Genomic DNA, 21,129 nt, shown 5'->3' with positions numbered 1-21,129 from the left:
AAATGGGGAATGGGAGCAAGGGTTTCCTCAGTAAGTTAAAATGCCAATAATGTTCTAATTTGTAGCAGAAATGTAAACTCAAGGTTCACCGTAAAGCATGATAACATGTACCTGGATTGTATTTAAGTCATAAATGGCAGGGTGGCTTCTCTGCTTAAAGTACCACCGCTATCAACTTCCCACCATCACTATCAAATCCTTCACCCCAATCCTATCTAAGCAGGGAATGCCAAAAGCTACAGATATGTAGCCTTCCCTAAAAGCTGTACTACCACGCAGATAAAGGTGGCCTCGCATGCAACCCCCACCCCCAGCTTGAGTTCTGTGCAGCTGTTGTTCATCTTACAGCCACGGCTGAAGACTGGAGAAGGGGTTGAGAACCAATTACAGTAACATCTACGAGGACACGGTCCAAGAGACAGATGTGTAGTACTTGTGACCACACGGTGGTGATTTAGAGCCCTTTTATTCATATATTTATGTTATATTGTCATTTGTAGACTATACTAAAGGAAGATTTCTGTATCAAAAAGTAGGGTAGAATGTTGCCCTTAGAAATCTTCATTCCCCATTTACTATTCTTTTACATTTGGAATCCTCTTTCAAAATCTTCCAGCTGCACTGAAATGAGGGGATTTATTTGAAAAAAAAAGGTCTTAATCTGCAGGCTTTGGCTAATAATAGCACTGATAAATGTTTTCACATACACTTTAATGTACATCCTCTAAAGAGTTACTTTGAAGTATTTTACATGGATAGTTTTCATATCCATAAGATTTACATATTTAAATGCTCAATCAACTGATAACATTATAGCACCAAAAGTCTACTCATAGGGCCTGATTCATCTTCCGACGCAAGTCCTTTGACACAACTGCTTATGCCTTGAAGGGCGGAATGGGGGGGGGTGAAGGCAGGGACAAACGCAGGATTTTGTAGAGGGGGTTTCCACACCATGCCACCAGTGGGCGTGACCAGCATGCATGGGGGCATGGCTATAATATTAGACAGTGCTTGGCTGCTCTCCAACTCCATGGGTAATGCTGCATGCACTACTGTTAGGTGCACACAGCTCTCCCTTTTCAAGCACAGCCGTGTGAAGCGGGGGCAAGGTCCAGCCACCTCAATTATACAGTGCCCCAAGCTTGGAGAGGGGGTTTCCAAGCACTAGGAAACCCCCTCCCTCGATTTGCCTATGGAAGGGGCGGATAAACATAGGCAATGTACATTAAGGGTGTGCCAACTCAGATGCGGCTGATTCAAGTCCTGGGTTTCTCTTAAGTAAAACATTTTTAGCCGTATCATTAGTACCAGCTAGAGGGCAGGTGTAAGTGCCGACTGATAGTGAAAACTAACAGGGCATAGCCTTTGATTTAAAAACTACAGATATGCATACCACAAGCTAGCACAAAACATGTGTATGCAAGCAAGATAGTCAATAAAAATCCATTGTATGTACAGTGTGCATTACGAACCTGTTTTATGTATTTACTATTATTAAAAAAGAATTGTTTTACAAATATTTTTATTACTGATTATAGTATTATGAGTTGTTAATTTTTTTTATACCATTTACTTTGTGCATGCGTTCTGATAGGACTTTATATTGCACATATGCATGTGCGCATCCTGCAGTCTGTTCTGTCTGTCTACATACAGAAATTAACATTTACCCAGATTAAATTGGAAACGTTTATTGAGATCCGCTTGTATTTTAATACGGTCGGAACGACGCTCATTTTTTAAACGCAAGTTGCGTCCGGACATGAATCAGGCCCACATTATTTACCTATCTTGCAAAATTTTATATATCAACTTAATAAACTATTCTTCACTTTTGAAGAGCAAGTGATCCAATTAATGAATATTAACAATGATCAAAATGAGTATAACTGATCTACATCATACACATACATCATATGCATTTGTCCCATCTACTTTTGACAAGTGACATCTTTAAAAACAGCACAAATAACAGCACTGATCCAATGAAAAGCAATCAAATCGTATGTATTTGTAGTTTATGAAAATATGACCTCTATCAAACTGTGCGTGCAGTCATCCGTACACTCCTGATGATCAGTATTTGTCTGTCGTAAGACTTAACAATGTATTTTGCCCTCAAGTTCCAGACTTAAACTTTTAGTTGCCCTTTAATAATTAGTTGCAGTTAAAAATAATACAACTGCAGCCACTGATCTGTAGCTGACAAAATAAAGCAAAGGCAAATAGTGTCTGTTTATTGGTACAGTTAAAGTGCAAGCATCCAAATTGCTTACTTGACAGAAGCAGTCTATAATTTCACCAAGGACAAAATTAACTAATTAACTAACAGCCATGAAATTTACAGAAAATATTATGTAAGGAGAACACTGATCTGCTAAAACTGTCTTTGAATAATGAATTTGTAAAGGGATAGTTTCAGGGTTGTCGGAAGGGGCACCCAGCTTTGCAAGGCCCCCTCGCTTCCGGTAAAAGGGGTGGCCTGCAAATTTGGAACTATGGAGTTCTGGTTGGTAAACATGTATAGACTCAGGCTTCGTAGAATGTTTTATTAAAGTGATGTCTAACTCTTGTTATTTATTTAGATTATTTTCAAAATTACAGGCTTGAACATAATCATTTGTCGAGTGTTACACTGGTTGTTTAAACCTAATTTATAATTTTTAAACAACGTGGTTGATCAATGGGATGAAAATGCACTTTGATCACATATTTAGTCATATCTAATAGGTGCGTTTGTTATTTATTCATTAGCTTATTTATTCATTAGCTACAACTTTGTTGTTATAGATTGGTTGCCCAATATATAAGTTTTCCATAGGGAATTCCAATTTTATCCCATTTCAACAAACCAGTAAAAATAAACTGCTCTGTAATTTGCACAAGCGTTTAATTCCTCCACAAAACAAGGAAATGCCATAATTTTCCACCAAAACACCTATTTAGGTTGATATGATTAATAGGAGTGCTCGGCTAACACATTAGCCCAGAAATTTTTAAGCACCCAAGAACAGCGTCTTGGGAGGCCTGTTTTTCAGAGAAAGTGTAGTCACTAACACTTTATCAACAAAAGAAACAGTTTAAAGCAGCAATCCCTAATATATTTATTTGTTTCTTTAAATAGCAAGACAAGTACCTTTAAATAACTTTTCTTAGCTATCATTCTACAAAATATTATTTCCTTTTCAAAATCTCTATGGTTAACAAACAAAAATGGCTATCAGACACAGTTAGTTTGCTACACAGACACAGGCTCACAGCTCTCAGTATGTCATATGATGAGGGCCTTCCAAAGCCTCTCTGCTCACTACGCCATGTGTGCGTGATCACCATGGTAGTCCAAAATTATAAATCATTAACAGTAGCCTGAAGAAAAAATACAACTGAATTTATTTCATGATATTGCTGCTTTAAACAGTTTACAATTTGATTTAGTTGTGTCATTAATGTGGTAATTGCTCACAGATTTGTGCCTAGTGATTTTGTTTTCCTAATGCAGCATTTGAAATGGTGCCTATCTCGTTCACATCTCAGACTAAGATAAATATTTGTATATTTGCACATTATAAAATATTTAAGCTTTAATTATTATTAGATTTACCAACAACTTAGAAAACAGTGATTTAGATTTCTGGACAGGAAAGTTTCATGTTAAATTAACTATTCTGACAAGACCATTGGTTCTTTAATTTGAGATAAACAAATATTAAAGGGGTTTACACCTTCAGATAATTTGATTTTATTAGTTCATATATGCAACTTTACATTGCTTTCTGAACTGCTGTGCCTAGATGATAGGAAGGCATTGGTGAAAAATACAGACGGAAGCAAGGAAGATAAATCAAGTTAAATTTATAGGAGTTCATCTACAACCAATAAATAAAAGCTGACAAAAAAATAGAACCCCCACTTTTAAGAGAGTTTTGTCCCCTCAAATACATGCTAAAAATGTACTGTGTTTAAATATACACTTTCCCTAAATCTGGGATGTTACGTTGGTAAAGGGTGCAACATGAAACACATTTTTTCCCTGTGTTCTATGCTGAATAGTGTTATTTTGTACTTAGTTGCTGAATCTTTAGCCTATATCTTTGAAGATTTAGAGGGCCTTATAAACAACGCATGACGTGACATTATCCTGTGTTTAGAGACCATGGGGTATATTTTCTAAACTGCGGGTTTGAAAAAGTGGAGATGTTGCCTATAGCAACCAATCAGATTCTAGCTGTCATTTTGTAGAGTGCACTAAATAAATGATAACTAGAATATGATTGGTTGCTATAGGCAACATCTCCACTTTTTCAAACCTGCAGTTTATTAAATCTAGCACCACAAATCTTACAACTATTAGATCCACTTTAATGTTATGATCATTCTCTTTTGGGGATTTCACTCTTGTATGTTACTTGTTCATATTTACACAGTGTAGTTTCTCACTGTTGCTCCAATATCACTTACTTAATGTGGCCCATGTTAGTCTATTTTTATATTCTGGGACATAAAGAAAGGTTAATTAAATAGTAACAGTAGTTGTATTAATAATTAAACACGTAGTAATTTGCCATAACCTGCCCACACTGCCAATTTCAGAATAAATGTCTTGCCAAATAAAGTGTTATTAAAATCTAGAGCAACACCTATTTTGCCAATGCATGAAGAAATAACAACAGATCGTTTTTGAGGACATTATTACATATTTACAAAATACTTTGCACCTAATTTAAGTCCAGAAAAATTTAATTGAAAACAAAATGATAAACGTTTTCTCTTATCAATGCGGAGAGCTCAAACTGAAGTGAAGTTTCACAACAAAACATATAAGATGTTACTTGTCTGGGAACCCCAGCTGCATACATATAAAGAGAATCAATTTGGAAAAACAGTGATTGACAGTTCAGAGTCACGTGGTGTTCTGCAGCAGGCAGATATCCACAACTTCTCCTGTCCCACTGAATTCATGTTGCAAGATGACCCTGCCTGAACATACAAGTGAAACGTGATCGGTTATTTAGGCGAGTATCTAATTTACCCTCTAGTGACAGTGAATGCTTCCAGCACACAACACTGCGCCCAGATAGACATCAAAATGCCATACTGCTGCTATGCAAAATAAAAATCATAAATGGCAGATACTGGTGCAGCGTGTCATTATCTTACCCAGACCATCTTTTGGCTGAGATTGGAGGGGTTTAATGAAATCTAATCGCCAAACATTGCATATTCCAAATACACAGGTGTATAAAGCAAGGTTACAATGTTATGTATCGATATATGGCTCCCTCTGTGTTTGTGGGTTCCTGCAAGATATAGAAGCCCTGAAACACAACCTGATTTCTTTGTTCAGCATGAAACAGACAATGGGGTTTACTCCTGCCTGTGCAAACGTCAGCCACACTGCTGTAGTCAGATAGCCCTGGGGGAGAGGAGCAGACTTCAAAAAGACCCTCAGATAGCAGGCCACTAGGTAAGGGGCCCAGAAGAGGAGAAATAAGAAGGTGATCACATAGAACATCTTACACAGCCTCTTTTCTTGTTTGAATTCCTCTAGCACCAGAAGTCTCTTGATCTGGTTCTGAGTGGTCTGCCTCATGCCCACCAAGGTGGGTGGCGTAGGGCCCCTTCCGAACCCTGCTATCCAGTTAGCAGCTGCTTGCCCAGCAGCACCAGGGCCATGGAAGCTCCAGTTCTGGCTGATGGCCGGAGTCAGCTGAGCTGGCTTCATTTTGCGGTGATCATAGATAAAGAACAGCAGCTTCATGTAGATGAAGTGAGTGGCGCCCACAATAAATGCCAGCATTAGGAGGAAGCCCAGGCTGTCGTTGGCTTTGACATAACGATGCTCAAAGGTGCATTGATCTTCCTCCCTAATAAACTTGTAGGTACCCACCTCGAATACAGGTGGCAAGGCCATAGCCATGGACAGGATCCATGCCATTGAAATGACGATGGCACATGCCCAGCCCGTCATCCTCTTGCAATAGAACCTATGGTGCGCTATGGCCATATACCTGGTCAGACTGATGGACAGCAGCATGAAGGCGGCGTGGAAGCAAAGCAGGACTGACCCAAAGGCCATGATCCTGCAGCTCCTCTTGCTGTACGTCCACTGGGATCCGCTGCTGATAGATTTTAGGACCAAAGGGAAACAAAGCAGGGAGCGGATGAAATCGCCAAGGCACAGATCCAGCATCAAGTAATAAGGAGCTTTGTGCAGGGTCCTGTCTCTCAGGGTGATGAAGGCAAACACGAGATTGCCAAGCAAGCTCACACAGGCGATGATGCCCAGAGATGCCAGCTTGCCCACCGTGGCAGGGCTGATGTCGGCGGGGAGAATGGATGCGTTGCTTTTCTCCAGCTCATGACCAGCCATGGAGACAGCTGCTGCCGAAGGGATCCCCTCCAACTCATGTGCAGATAAGGAATATCACCAGACAGCTCAGGCACTGTAATATATGCAAGGTGAACCCACAGCATGCACTGTGCTAGATGCACAGATAGCCCACGTCTGATTGCAGGGCCATCATCGCTGCTGATCTATAGAGCTATATCCTCTCTTTGTCATTGATGCCAATTCACTGGAGCCGGGGACGCACGAATGCACCAGGTACATTGATGTCATCTCACTAAAAATTGCTGCTATTTCAGTCTGTGATGATGATTTGTGATTAAGTTGGTAATATGCTGTATGTTCTTCTCTGCTGTATTTTAAACGCTCTGTGCAGGTTGTTCGTGACCTGTCCATCTACCTATAATGTTGCTGTGAACAGGACTAGATGTAGAAAGCTTATTAAATTTGAACTCTAAAGACAAATGATAATATATGTATGCATCACAGTATAAGATGAACGTAAAGCAGTGTAATTAATATGACTTGTCTTAAAATATTAATATTGTATAAACTAGTATCACCAACTCCCCAAACTAACATACATGTCACATACAGCTGGGAAATACTATAACATAATTCACAAAGGCAACTGATAGAATTTAGTGAATGCAATTTACAATCAGACATTGCAGTGCACAAAAAGTGCATCTGGTTTTTGAATATTTAGGATCCTTCCTCCATTGTGCATGATATTCCCCTGTTGGCCAGGTAGTATTGGGTACAAGGTTATTTGAATTTCTCTCCAGTGACCCCCATGCAGACAAGCAGGACAGGTGCTCATTCAGATGAAACCACTGCCTAGTTTCCTTTTGTTTCTCACTTTGCTAAATACATTTCCACTTTTCTTCCAATGAACTAATTTTAGGTATCAATGAACTTGGAGAGGTAAGGAGACAAATAACCTCTCTATTTTATTATACATGTCAGCATTCAAGATGTAAAAAAATACATACATTGCTAATTATAATGTTTTGTCTACAGCACATAATCCACCATCTTTTTTTCTCCATAGGGCATATTTCCACAGTGGTCATTATGCATACTGAACTCCATGCAGATCTATCCTGTCTGCCTTCACAATGTAACTGTACATAAAACACATGGACCTCCTTGTATCCGCTTATCTGTCCTCATCAATACTATTAAGGTACCGTGTAACATCCAATGAATGTCATTGCCTAATTAATTTATTTCTGTTTTTTTAAAGGGTGATGTAAAGTGGCCTTCAAGCTTATCTTGCCCTTTCCTCTTACCCAGTGCATATGACATGAATGTAGCACTTACACCAAACCACTCACTCAGGTCAGATAATGCCATTATAGAAGTACACTACCTATTTTGTCTACATTAAGGTCATCCTCCCCTGGGACATCAAGGGACTACAGGTGTAAGCAGAGATGAGTTTGTCTAGTTCTGAAGGTGCTCCGGTCATGATAACTCTGTGGCTTTGCAAGTTAGAGGGAGGGGTTGGTTGTATTACAGAGGAAAAAAATAATAATATTTGGGTGGCATTTTTCTTTAAACAAGCAATATATGACCAAAAACATATAATTAATATCATTGGAATCATAGCAACTTATCTGATTTCCCAGTGAATGTCTTAGTGCTATGCAAATATATATATATATATATATATATATATATATATATATATATATATATATATATATATATATAACTATAAGCAATGACCAGGAAAGACTACAGTTGCCTAAGTTGTTACTCATTTACACCAGAAATACTGAATGTGCTATACAATAATATAGGTACATCACCTCTGCCTGCTGTTGCCTGCCCCAAGGATAGTAACCCTAATATATTTAAAAGCAACATTATACTGAGAATATGTTAAACCAATAAACATACAATACAAGTTGTCTTATATAAAACAGATACAAATAGCAATCACTATATATATATATATATATATATATATATCTCAGCTTTTATATAGCGCCACTCTGTCCGCAGCGCTGTACAGAGAACACACTCACATCAGTCCTGTAAACCAGACTATTTTCACATCATGGGCAGCATGGTGACTCAGTGGTTAGCACTTCTGCCTCCTAGCACTGAGGTCATGAGTTCAATTCCTGACCATGGCCTTATCTGTGTGGAGTTTGTATGTTCTCTCCGTGTTTGCATGGGTTTCCTCCCACACTCCAAAACACATACTAGTAGGTTAATTGGCTGCTATCAAAAAATTGACCCTAGTCTGTCTGTTTCTGTGTGTATGTTAGGGAATTTAGACTGTAAGCTCCAATGGGGCAGGGACTGATGTAAGTACTCTGTACAGCACTGCAGAATCTGTGGCGCTATATAAATAAATGGTGATGATGATGATCAGTCCCTGTCCCATTGAAGCTTACAGCCTAAATTCCCTAATATACACATGCACACAGTGACTATCTATCTATATATATATATATATATATATATATATATATATATATATATATATATATAACTTGAGCAATCTGATATTCACACCTTCCAACATGACATATCTAACCATTAAGCCACTGTGGGCTGCACAGTGGCTCAGTGGTTGGCACTTCTGCCTCACAGCACTGGGGTCATGAGACCATGGCCTTATCTGTGAGGAGTTTGTATGTTCTCCCTGTGTTTGCGTGGGTTTCCTCCAAGTGCTCTGGTTTCCTCCCACACTCCAAAAACATACTGGTAGGTTAATTGGCTGCTGTCAAAAATTGACCCGTGTTTGTGTGTGTATAATAGGGAATTTAGACTGTAAGCTCCAATGGGGCAGGGACTGATGTGAATGAGTTCTCTGTACAGAACTGAGGGATTAGTGGCGCTATATAAATAACTGATGATGATCTCCCTCCAGGGTTATAAATTGGAAATGCTCTACTCCCAAATTTACCTTTTAATTAACTTACTAGTGCTGAATTGATTAATTGACCAGAAAGGTGTTTCCATGAATTTAGTCCAGGTTAATTTAATAGTAAATTAGGTATGAAGCTATTTTGTAATCTGTGAAATGGGTCATGTTGGAAAGTCTGACGTTGTATTTACATTTGCTATATGTAGCTGAATGCAATCTATTGTTCTCTATTAGCAGCTATACTCTCCAGATGGTAGTTAGAAGAGGATGGCTGCAATGTTTTTCAAAAGAATAAATGAAAGGAAGTCTGTTGTGTATAGCATGGTATCTGCTGCACAGTCACAACTTTGTCTCAAACATCTTTAGTTCTGAAACGTGTATACATGCATTTATAACTGATATTAATAGCTTTTATATAAGAAAGCTTCAATACTAGAACATACATGCATACATTTCGTTTTGGTTTTTCTTAATCAAAATTTGAAAAATTGTTGTGGGTAACAATGAAATACATTCAGATCTAGATAACCAAATCAGATCATCCTGGTTAGAAAACCAATGTACAAAACCAGACGTATTACACTGTTCAGTTCTAAAGTGCTGTGAAGCATGTTGGTGCTACATAAATAAATGTTTATTAATGTATAATAAATTGCTTTGTGAGATGATTATGAATTTCTTACAATACAGAAACTTGTGTTCTTAAATTGTTTGTGGATCTGATGATCCAGCAACAAAATAGTTCAGTGCTGTTGTACTAGTTTCACTGTAAACCAGACTATTTGCACAATATCTCATTGCGTTGGTTTCCTGAGGGTGCTCCATTTTTCTCCCACACTCCAAAAACCATACCGGTAGGTTGATTGGCTGCTGATAAAATTAAGATCTGGAAACAAATTAAATAAAATAAATAAAACAACTAGAATAGGAACTTAACTGTGAGGCAGCAACATGAGTCTTATGAAAAGTGAACAGGGCTGTTAATTAGTTAGAGTTTGACTAATTAAGGTCTGGCTAACCTGTGGCTTTCTAGGTGTTGTTAAACTACAAGTCCCAGCATGCTTTGCCAGTAGATAGCCAGAAAGCAGCTGGCAGGGCATGCTGGGACTTGTAGTTTCACAACCTGGAGAGGCACAGTTTGGCCAGTCCTGATTGTTAGACAATTATCATATGATGTAATTAGTTAATTCCAACACAAGCTACAATTATAGTTTAATGTTTTTCCTATGAGCTTAGAAATGATCCCATATCTACATCTATAACATCTGGTAATATAATACCAGTCGTGACACCAGAGTTTATTAAATGACCTAAAAGTGCTACTATAGGAGTGACGTCAGCCGCCCGGACCAATCAGGCAGCGCGGGTGACGTCACGCGTTCTGTTGCTATAGCTGCCGGGGCCGTGCACCGCGTCAGGTGAGCGAGTGAGTCAGCAGCAGTGATGACGTTGATGTTGGCAGGGGCGGGGCGTAAGCGGCTCGTCCACAGGAAGATGGCGCTCCCCGCAGGTCCGGACCGGCAGCTGAAGTCGAACAGCGACGAGCAGCTGCAGCTCAACCACCAGACCGAGCTAGATGCGCTGGAGCTGCCGCAGGAGCCGGACACCGATGGCATCCCTCTACATTCGCCCTGGACTTTCTGGCTGGACAGGTAACGCGGGGCGCTGGGTATAACTGGCGGGGGAGTCCCAGGATACCGGGAGATAGGTCTCCTCCTCCGACGTGTCTCCGCCACTGTCCGCTCTATAAGAGGCCTTATGTTTGTTCTGCTCCTGGACCGGCGTAATCTGTCCTCATATAATTCCCTTCCAGCCCCCAGCCGTGTCCCTCCCTAATAATAGCTGCATTCCCACCTCCCCCGGTCATATGAGCGCCCCCTGTGAGCCTCCATACTGCCTGCAGTGGGGGTGTTGTTCCTGGTCCCCCCTGTTCCAATAATATAGCCCCTGGAAGCCCCACTTTATGCTCTTCCTGTGATATTGTCCCTGGAAATCCCCCCCTACCTCCACCTACTTTATATTGCCATGGTATTGTCCCTGGTAGCTTCCCTCCCCCTCCCCAGTCTCTTCCTGTGATATTGTCCCTGGAAACCACCCAGATACCTATTCTGTTATCCTTCTCCTCAGTATATTGTCCCTAGAAGCCCCATTGTCTCTTTAATAGCTACTGTACCTTGAAGTACCCCTCTTCTTTCCATGATATTTTCTGTGGAAACCCCCCTCTATTGTTGCTGTAAAACACATTCCCTTTCACTGATATTGTCCCTAACAGCCCTCCCCATTCTGTTACCTGTGATAGGAAACTATTCTTCTCCTCCCTGTGATATTTCCTAAAAATCTGGCCTGCGCTGGTTGCTGTGCCTGGAAGGGAGGCCTGAGCCAGTCCCTAATATGCCTTGCCCCTGGTATTGTCCCTGGAAGGGAGGCCTGCGCTGGTCACTGTCCCTTGCCTGTGGTATTGTCCCTAGAAGCTCATTCCTTTGCTTTCACTTCCCTGTGGTACTGTTCCTGAAAGCCCTACGCTGTTTGATCAGCCCAGTGAAGTTTGTCTTGCAAAAATCAGGTGCCCAATAACTGCTATTGTTGAACAGCCATAGTTTGGTCTGACCTTTGATCTGTGCTATTTAGCCATATGTGCAGAAACTGGTCACTCAGATCGGATGCAGACTAGGAAAAGAGTTAATGCTGGTGAAATTGTCTTCCTGTCCTGCCACCTACATTATCTGTTGTCCAACCCATAACTCAACATAATCTGCTGGAGATGGTGTCGGTATATTTATAATTCTGTCCCACTCACCCTGTCTTTAAGTTCCTAATACTCCTGCAGTTCACTAATATCATAAAATTGTGCCTCTTCTCGGTGTATTCACCTCTGCAATGGGTAGGTTCTGGATCAGATCACTGGCAATGTACTCAATGCATTTACACAGATTTTATGTTATTGGCTGGAAATTCTTTTACATGATGAAAATTATTCAAGTAAAATTAATGTGTGCAGAATATTCAAGTTGTCTTTGTAACATGAGTGGACCTCGTTAGAGGTTCAACATTTCCTCCCCCAATCCTACTATGGAACGTTGATTTGTAGGGCTGATCTTATTATACCATGGTTTTAGAATGGTTACAGAATGGTATAAATACCTCCAGTGCCATTATTTCTCAGTCATCTTGGAATTTATAGCTTTGAATCTGTTTAATTGACCTTGTATTGGTGAGGACATCCTGGCATCTGCCCTCTTTTAATATACTGAGATTTGTTTACGCAACTTTTATTGCTTTATTAAATCTGGGAGGTTGGTATGAAATGAATTTACTGTTTATAACCTGTATTTCCTCCTTTGAAATGTTTGTCTAAGCTGGCAAATGAAGAGGGTGACGACTAATGGAGTACACTTATTATATTTTTTTATGCACCTTTTGCTTGGAGGGAATATACCTGGCCGTAAATAAGACATTGTAATGAGACGTCTGGGGCTATAAAGCAGGATTGCTGTCATAAGGCTATAAAAGATTACTTGTTTAATTGGTTACATCCATAGACTGTTAAAATTCTCTACCTAATTGGGGGGGAAGGGGTGACGGGAATGTTAAAATGGCAATCCTGGTTACAAGTTACATTTTCACTGAGCAGCTTCTCTCTGGAAGTGTAGGAACTATATATACTGATGATTGTGTGTGTGTTTTCTGGACCTCTTCCAATTCCCTGTTATAGCACTGAAAAATATTGTTCTCTCATCCTAAACTGACCATTAAGATGGAGAACCAATAAGAAGGTGCACACTCTGTGCTTGCAGCTTCCTATTGGTTCATTCAGCCTCGCCCCCCCCCCATCCGTAGCTTTTAGCCAAAGCTGGGAGACGCATCACTGAGCCCTGGGAGAGGGAAATAATGGGGCTACTGTGAGAAGTGATTTGTAGGGTTTTACATGTGCTTGGGGTTTTATATCTTATACGTTTTGTGTTATGTATTAGTTGTTTTTTTAATGTCTTAGTGTTTGGTTGCATTTCTCAGGATCAGACATCTCATACATGTGAGGTAACTCGTATACATAATCTTCTATTTCTACACATGTATGTTAAACCGACATTAGATATTGCAGGCATCAAAATCCTTCATATGTTATTTACTGTTGCGTATTTTCTGCAATGCACGATCCGCCTGTTTTTCCTGAGGAACTTGATACATTTGTCTGAACACACCTCCCCATTTTATTTTCATGCCCGTGACCAAAATTTGTAACGTGAGTCTATATATAACTTTTTAATTAACGTTTCATGCAGGTCTCTCCCTGGAACAACTGCAGCAGAATGTGAATCCAACCTAAAGAAGATTTACATTGTAAACACAATACAGGTACGAATGACATGGGCACCAAGAAACCTACCATGCATTCTGTTTATGCCCAACTAGACCAATGTGACTGTAGGCAGTGCACTATGCTTTATATTTTTGCCAGGACGTCCTACAAAGGAGCAGGTTGTCGGTTTCCAAACGGATTGAAGGCATTTAAGAATTTTGTAAAGTTTCTGCACCATGTCTTGCATAAATATGATCCTAACATGTAGTAGTTCATAACTGACCTCCCACAAATGCCGCTTTCTCTTGTAGAGTTTCTGGGGTGTGTATAACAATATCCCCCCTGTGACCAATCTACCTCTACGATGTAGCTACCACTTGATGAGGGGGGAGAGGAAACCTCTATGGTAAGTTCCTACATTGCTGAATCGTAGCCTCTCTGATAGTCTAATAAAACTAGAATGAAAGTTAGATTAAAGTGCTTCTAATATATGTAAGTTTCAGCATCTTATCAGAAGTGAAGATATTTAACATAACCTTGTGATTGTAAGGGGAATTCCTATCTTGCACACATTCTACTTCCTGTCTGTGATTCCACTTAGACACCGCAGTTATCTCAGCTCAGGTCAGTTAGTAAACCATGTCTTGTACATTACTGCTGGGGAAATAGTGTGAAGTCTTTTATACGATAAATTGATTGTTACTGGTTTCTTTTCTCCAGTTATGCCGACTATTAACCTCCAGCTTTGTAGTCAATAAGATTTGATAAACCTCTTTCTTATGAGAACACAACATGTGTATTTACCACCTACATGGCAGCTTTATTTTACACTGTATATGTAATATACAGACCACAAACTAAAGTTCTTTGGTTAATGCATTTTACAAAGCAAAAGTTTTGTTCACTGGGACTGCAGATTGCATCCAGTGCCTGTTTTATCATACCCACTAATTACACCTAGCTGTGAAGTGATGCAGCTTTACCCATGGTTCTGGAGTCGCAGGGAATGATACCATGATGTGGGAGTATTGCGAATTGGCTCGCTGGTAACTATTTAGGTCAGGCCCAGCCAACCTGCAGCTTTCCAGGTGTTGTGAAACTTCATGCCCCAGCATGCTTTACCAGTATATAGCCAGCTGATGGCTGGCAGGGAATGCTGGGACATGTAGTTTCACAACACTTGTGGAGTCACAGAATGGCCAGGCTTGATCTGGGTTAATGAAGGGAGAGTGGGGGTAAATGATGGTATACTTCATGTGGTAAGCCCAAGTACTATGCTAAGCGGCAATCGAACCAGTGCCCTTAGCAAGCGTTAATCTTACTTTGCCGCAGGTGAGTGTATTGGATACTGTTTTGTGTTGGCAAGATGGCCAATAGCTGTAGCCTGTTCTACTTGTACAATGGCAGCTACATGGTTAAATATATCAGAAATGATTTAATTAATTTACAAATGTTTCATTTCAGGGAAGAAGAAAGCAATGCTAAAGGAGGGGTGTGGAAAATGAAAGTCCCAAAAGAAAGCACGGTATATCAGTCTCATACACTTCTTAGATATAGATCCAAGAAAGAAAACGTACAAAACATCCGCCGTCCGCAGCGGACTATGTAGCATACCGCAGTGACACGTTCAGGGGACTCTTCACTTATATTACGCTGATGTTTGTCACACATGAATCAAGGTTTAGTAGTGAACTACACATGTAGATTTATACTGCCCACTTGAAAAGCGCTTGACAAACACTAACAGTTGTGGCATAGAAATGCGTCATAACACCCCCAGACATATGAATGTAACACTGCCATTGTAATGTCGGTGGGAAGAATAATCCAGATCTGAATAAATGCAGGAAAAAAAATACAAAATGTATCCACTAAACACTGAAATGAACAATAGAACCTGTGCGAATCTCACTGATCAGTACAAGAAAAGCAGTAAGCATGCTAAAGAAATCACGTATCGCTATGTAAATGACACTTATGGTATTAATAATATTTTAGTAAGCCCCTCCAGTGGTTGTATCCAGGTGGGAAACCCCCCCCCCCCCCCCAACACTAATTGTAGTACTTGGGTTTGCACATCTTGTGTTGGGGTGTTCAACAGATCCTAAGTGTCAGTCTTCCAATCACGTGATTTGAGAGTGGGGTGTTCTCACTTCTTGATAGGTCACATCCAATTGGCAGTGGTTGTGGTGGCCTTTCAAACAGGCTAGTCACTGGTATCGCTGGAGTTTGCATTAAAACTTCGAGTTCCTTGTGTGCACACTTCTCTGCAGTCTGGGTTTTGTGGTTATGTTTTGTGTACATAAGTGAGATTCTCACCTTTTTGGATAAAGCAAATCTGACCCAGTTGCAGAAGTTGCTGCTCTGTTGGTAAGGTAGGTAGTGGTCGGTGCCTTTCCTAAAAATGAGGAACTTGACCAGCTTACGTTCTGGTATTTTACAGTTCTTTAACCACCGGTGACTGCTGTGGCTGCTTCACCTTCTGCTGCACCTTCAGGCCATGAAGTGGATAATGTTGATACAAAACACTTTGGGCCTGGGTCATTAAGGAGAGAGAGCATAACAAAGGAGTAAATTTGCATCTGGGCAAAACCATGTTGCTTTGGAGGGGGAGGTAAATTTAATATGTGGACACGGATTTATAGTTGGGGTAGGGCATATCCTAGGTCAACTCTAAATTTCAGTGTAAAAATAAAGCTATCAAGTATTTGTGTGCTGCATGAAAAAGCAGCCAGAACTTGGCTTATGTGCCAAATAATAAACTTATTTGCACCCCCTTGCATTGTATGGTTTGTCCAGGAGACTTTACTTTTATCTTTGCTCTCCTTTTTTTTTTATTGAACGTCTCAATATATTGTGAAATGTTTACATGAACTTTTTTTTGTGTGTTGCAGGCCCTGGTTTGGAAAGAATTATTGCTAGCTACTATTGGTGAACAGTTTACGGATCACTGTGCTGTTGGTAAATATGCTGCAGGGACACTTTCATATTCATCTTACAATATGTATTGCCTTTTGGTTGACTTTTGCAACTTTTTGTTTGCATTGACTTCTAGAGGACGAAGTGATCGGGGTCAGTGTTAGCGTTCGTGACCGTGAGGATGTTGTACAGGTCTGGAATGGAAACGCCTCGGTGGTTGGAGAAGCAACTGTCCTAGCGAAGATCTATGAACTTATGCCAAACACGTCTTTTAAAGCTGTATTTTATAAGCGTAAGTGATGGTCACTCGGCACGTGTGTGTGTTCTTGTATTTTGTGTGGTGATCCTCGTGTCTGGGTGTCCATGTCCCGTCACAGAGCACTTTCACAATCTCTCTGTGACATGACGTCACTGATGCTTGCTCTTGACAATTTAAAATTAATTTTTCACCTTTTATACGACTAATGTATTTGGCTTGTATATGCCGTCCTGTGACTTCTACTAAACTGTAGAATGTGTTTTTTAAGCTTTTCAGCCATGAGCGGACAACTGTTTATGTTGATGTATCGGCCTTCAGTCCTCTTAGGGATTGGACACAACTGTATTATGACTGCTCTGTTATGTCAGTGACTACTCTGCCTGGTGAGACCTGCATAAAACCTAGTGAGGAAAGTGTAATGTACAAGTCAATAAGATATCAGAAGGTGGCAGAGCTGCCTGTTTCTATACCTGTAGTACTTCATAGTAGAGAGCTTGGGATTGCGGACTCCATAAATGGTATCTGGTAGAACAGGGAACCAGTCAGTATCCATTGACTATCTGACAGTGTGAAGTGACACAACCTGTCCTATGAAGATGTCACAGGTTTCTATCCTAGTTATAAATGGCACCTTGTATCTAAACCTTAAAACTCTTTTTATAACGTTCCAATCTTTTACTCTTTAAATTTTAACTCGTTCCTGATGACCACATGACTTCATAAATGTCCGTTCCAGAATACTGGAGGTGCGGTCCGTCCTTTGGTTCCAGCCCTGTAATCAGGGCAGTTACTCATTCCTGTTCCACAGAATCCATATGGTTTTGATAAACGTCACACAATCATTAGTGGTATTTCAATTTTCTTTATTAGCTGAGCCCTATTAGAAATGGGAAGACTTTATTCAATCTTGTGTGAGAGTTTAGGGTGGTGTATATGTGGTTGTCTTTATTCTGTTGGGGCTTGTCAACTTCTGGACAACTTCATCCTGCTCCATAAACATTGCAGAAGAGGCAATGCTACTGTTGGTCATATGGGAGTTGGCTCTTTAGTCTTTTCCCTGCACTGGTTGAGGGGGAGGGGGGGTGCAAGGTGCTTCAGTAGAACTCTGTGGGGAGTTGTCATAGCATCCCATTGACGCATTGTGGCCTAACTGTTCCGTTTGCTGAAAGCTGGCTGCTTGATACCTACTAAACTCTCTAGTCCAGATAATAAAAATCAAACTTTAGCTGTCTAGTTGAATGCATTTGAGATTCCGTCTAAGTGATTGCTACTGACCCATCCTTGTCTCTTTTCTTGCAGCTCACGAAGAGCATCATGCGTTTGAAGGTGGACGTTCGCGACACTAGCGGAGACTTGCAGCAGCTTTCTATTTTGTTCTTAACCCTTTAACTTCCAGACGGGCCTTTACCACAATGCAGGGTTGCTGGGCCCCACCGTAGAGCAAGGGTATTGCAGTCTATACAGGAGGAAGGCCAGGCACAGGATTTTGTTTGAACTACACTGGTCACTTTAAGATCCATATATATTTTATTTTTTTTCTATTTCTTTTTTCCTCCAAATGGTCAATTCAGTTCTCAACGTAAAATATTTTTGCTTGGTAAATACTCTGCCACTCTTTCCTGCGCATTGAAACTGTACAATGGCTTTGCTGCTTGAAGATCAAATAGTGCTGCCCCCTCTTTAATCTGTAAACCTTTACAGGAGCGAATCTGTGAAGTGACTCAGGGCTAACTCTGTTTGTAAAGCTGTCTGGTCTCTTTAGAAACGGCTGCTTCCGGATTGAAAACCTCTCCCCCCGAACTGACTGAACCGTGAAGAATGGATACGTTTATGGAGTGCTGGCCGCCCAGCCGCTCTGCACTGTTTTTATATAAGATTGTCGTACCACCCCTTCCCCCCCCCCCCCCCCCCCCCCCCATGGTGTGCCGTAATACTTAGGAACTATTCTAGAGGTGGATCATGATGGTACAGACCTCTGTATCCCAAAAGGCATTCAAATACATTTCTACCTTGCTCTGATGTACTTTAATTCTCCCCGGGCAGATCATTGCACTGTAATTTGTATCTAACAAGGTGATCTGGCCTTGCACGGACTGTATCGCACGAAGTGCCAGATTGATATTGTATTCTATCGCTAAAAGTAGTTTAACCTTTGTATTATTCACTAGCATCCTAGCCTGTTGCAAGATCTCTTACTGGACTCTTAAGCCACAGCTGGATCCTTCACCTGAAAAGGGTCCTCTCAATCACCTTTTTGTTTTTTCTTTGTGTGGCCACATTACCTGGTTTTAATTTTAGATAAAGATAGGCTAACACTTTGCCACCTGTAAGCACTAGGGTATACACCATTATAGCTTGGCACCAGTCAGTGTTGATTGTGGCACTGTGTGACACTGTACACCTTAAACTTTTAAAGCTCGTTTTGTCCAGATCATGCTACAAATTCTATTTTAATCTCTTAGAACCAAAGATCTAGCCGCCCTCAGAAAGGAGGTTAGCAGTGATTGTGCAGTAACCACCTCCCTTAATTATACCTGTCTACACCCAGTGGAGTTTGACTGAATGTTGGTTCATCCCACATAATCTCTGTACATTCACTAGTTAACGTCACTAGCTCCTGATTTAAGTGATATGTTACCTACTGACAAAAAAAATGGTCAAGCCCACAAAATTGCTGCCTCCACTAATTAGGTGACAGATGCATTTTTAATATATTTTTTTAAAACTATCCTGGAGTTAATTCCCTTCATGCTGTTGGCTATTCTTGCATAAAGCTGTGTCAAGACCGATCCGTTTGCAATACGGACAAGATTGCACTGACATCCACCACGTCCAGCCGTCAAATCTTAATTTATCTTTTTTCCTTCTTGGAGAATCTTTTTATGCTTCATCTGTATTTATAAACTTCCTATATATGTGTATCCAGTTGTATTGTGAATAAAGATTTTCTTAATTCATGTTTAGTTGGTGATTTCAATAGAATTCAAATGAAACTTTTTTTTTTTTTTATATATTTAATTTTTTTTATTTATAACAAGTTTAAAGACCTTGAAGTATGGAGTACACAGCACTGTTAATTGTAAATCTGCTGTTGTCTTCATATTTTCTGGCTAAACACTTTCATTGTGCTGCAAAATGAAACATACTTATAGTATATCTAATTGTTATAGCTTTGTCTGGTTATAGCTTATCTTGTACAGGTGCCATGAATGAGTAAGTAAGAATCTGCTGAAATCAACAAATGTGCTGGATTCTTCCAGGGTTCTGGTGATCTGAACAGTGGTCCTAGGTTTTCATAGATTAGGGATATTGACCTGCAAATAATGCTGCCTAGATCACCACTGACTCACATACATTCCTCAGTTGTGGGTTTTTTGTTTTTTTTTTTTGTTTTTTTAAAGAATACTTCATATGCAGGACTTTGGGGAAAATTGTCTTTCCATGACCAAGTAACTGATAAATTCACAAATGTCTTTAAAAAAATATACAAACAAAACAATAATACACTTTCAAAGACACCTTGGCCCTCTAAAGTCTATCCTCCATGCTGCTGCCCGCCTCATTTTTCTCTCCTGCTGCTCTCTGCAGTCTCCCGCCAACAGTCACTACACTGGCTCCCCATGGCCTACAGAATTAAATTTAAACTTGTCACTCTCGCCTTTTAAGCTCTTGATCAATCCTCCCCTCCCTACATCTCCTATCTCAGCTCTACTTACACTCCTAGCCGCCCCCTCCGCTCTGCCTGTGACCGCAGCCTCACTACTTCACTGATCACCTCTTCTCACTCCAGTCTCCAGGACTTTGTTCCACAGCAGGGGAGCAGCCGGGGCAATTGTCCATGTTCCATCAGGTTAGCATCTACTCTCAAAGGCTTCAAGCGTGCCCTTAAGACTCTTTTCTTTCTTCAAGTCTATCAGTCCTCCTCCTAACGCCCTTGTCGTGGCTCTCTCCCCTAGTTAGTACCACCCTATTTGTGTCTCCCCCTTTCCTGTAGGATGTAAGCTCTCATGAGCAGGGCCCTCTTTCCTTGTGTGCTCCTTCTAATATTCCATCACCATCTGTACCTCTTGGCCTGTTTCCCTAGCCCTGTTTTCTTAAGCTTCAGCCTACATCTCGTTGATTTCTACCATCACTTTCGTGCATTGTCCCAGAAACAATTTGATTTGCATTACCATGATACCTGTGTTTGTTTTATTTATTTTTTTGTCCTTTCTGTATCATGGGTCACCGTTTTCTGAATGTCATGTACAGCGCTGCAGACCCTTTGTGGCGCCTTATAAATTAAACATAATAAAAGACTAATTCTCAAGGGGGATAAGAGTCAATCTGCTGCAATGTGCTTTGAGTAGTCCATCGAATTGCATTGTGCTAATGTTGAAGCTGGAGTATCTACTTGTGTTTTTTTTGTTTTTGTTTTT

The 21,129-nt window shown here is 40.4% G+C and overlaps 2 protein-coding genes across 3 annotated transcripts; one reads left to right on the top strand and one right to left on the bottom strand.

The window, feature by feature from the left end:
• On the bottom strand, window positions 1-6,737 carry GPR27 (G protein-coupled receptor 27). The gene has a single exon (XM_075183455.1). The coding sequence runs from the start codon at window positions 6,371-6,373 to the stop codon at window positions 5,261-5,263; it is 1,113 nt and encodes a 370-aa protein (XP_075039556.1). The 5' UTR covers window positions 6,374-6,737; the 3' UTR covers window positions 1-5,260.
• EIF4E3 (eukaryotic translation initiation factor 4E family member 3) lies at window positions 6,287-19,668 on the top strand. Of its 2 annotated transcripts, XM_075183457.1 has the most exons (8): window positions 6,287-6,607; window positions 7,404-7,538; window positions 13,517-13,589; window positions 13,845-13,939; window positions 14,998-15,058; window positions 16,428-16,494; window positions 16,589-16,744; window positions 18,011-19,668. In XM_075183457.1, the coding sequence occupies exons 2-8, from the start codon at window positions 7,492-7,494 to the stop codon at window positions 18,055-18,057; spliced, it is 546 nt and encodes a 181-aa protein (XP_075039558.1). In that variant the 5' UTR covers window positions 6,287-6,607; window positions 7,404-7,491; the 3' UTR covers window positions 18,058-19,668. The 2 variants fall into 2 exon arrangements, with proteins under 2 accessions (XP_075039558.1, XP_075039557.1); XM_075183456.1 differs by lacking the exons at window positions 6,287-6,607; window positions 7,404-7,538 and adding an exon at window positions 10,668-10,888.
• The last annotated feature ends 1,461 nt before the right edge of the window (window positions 19,669-21,129 follow it).

This window comes from Mixophyes fleayi, chromosome 8 (genome assembly GCF_038048845.1).
Source record: "Mixophyes fleayi isolate aMixFle1 chromosome 8, aMixFle1.hap1, whole genome shotgun sequence".
NCBI lineage: Eukaryota > Metazoa > Chordata > Amphibia > Anura > Limnodynastidae > Mixophyes > Mixophyes fleayi.
The sequence above is the reverse complement of the archived record's forward strand: the minus strand, read 5'-3'. Positions and strand labels throughout refer to the sequence as shown.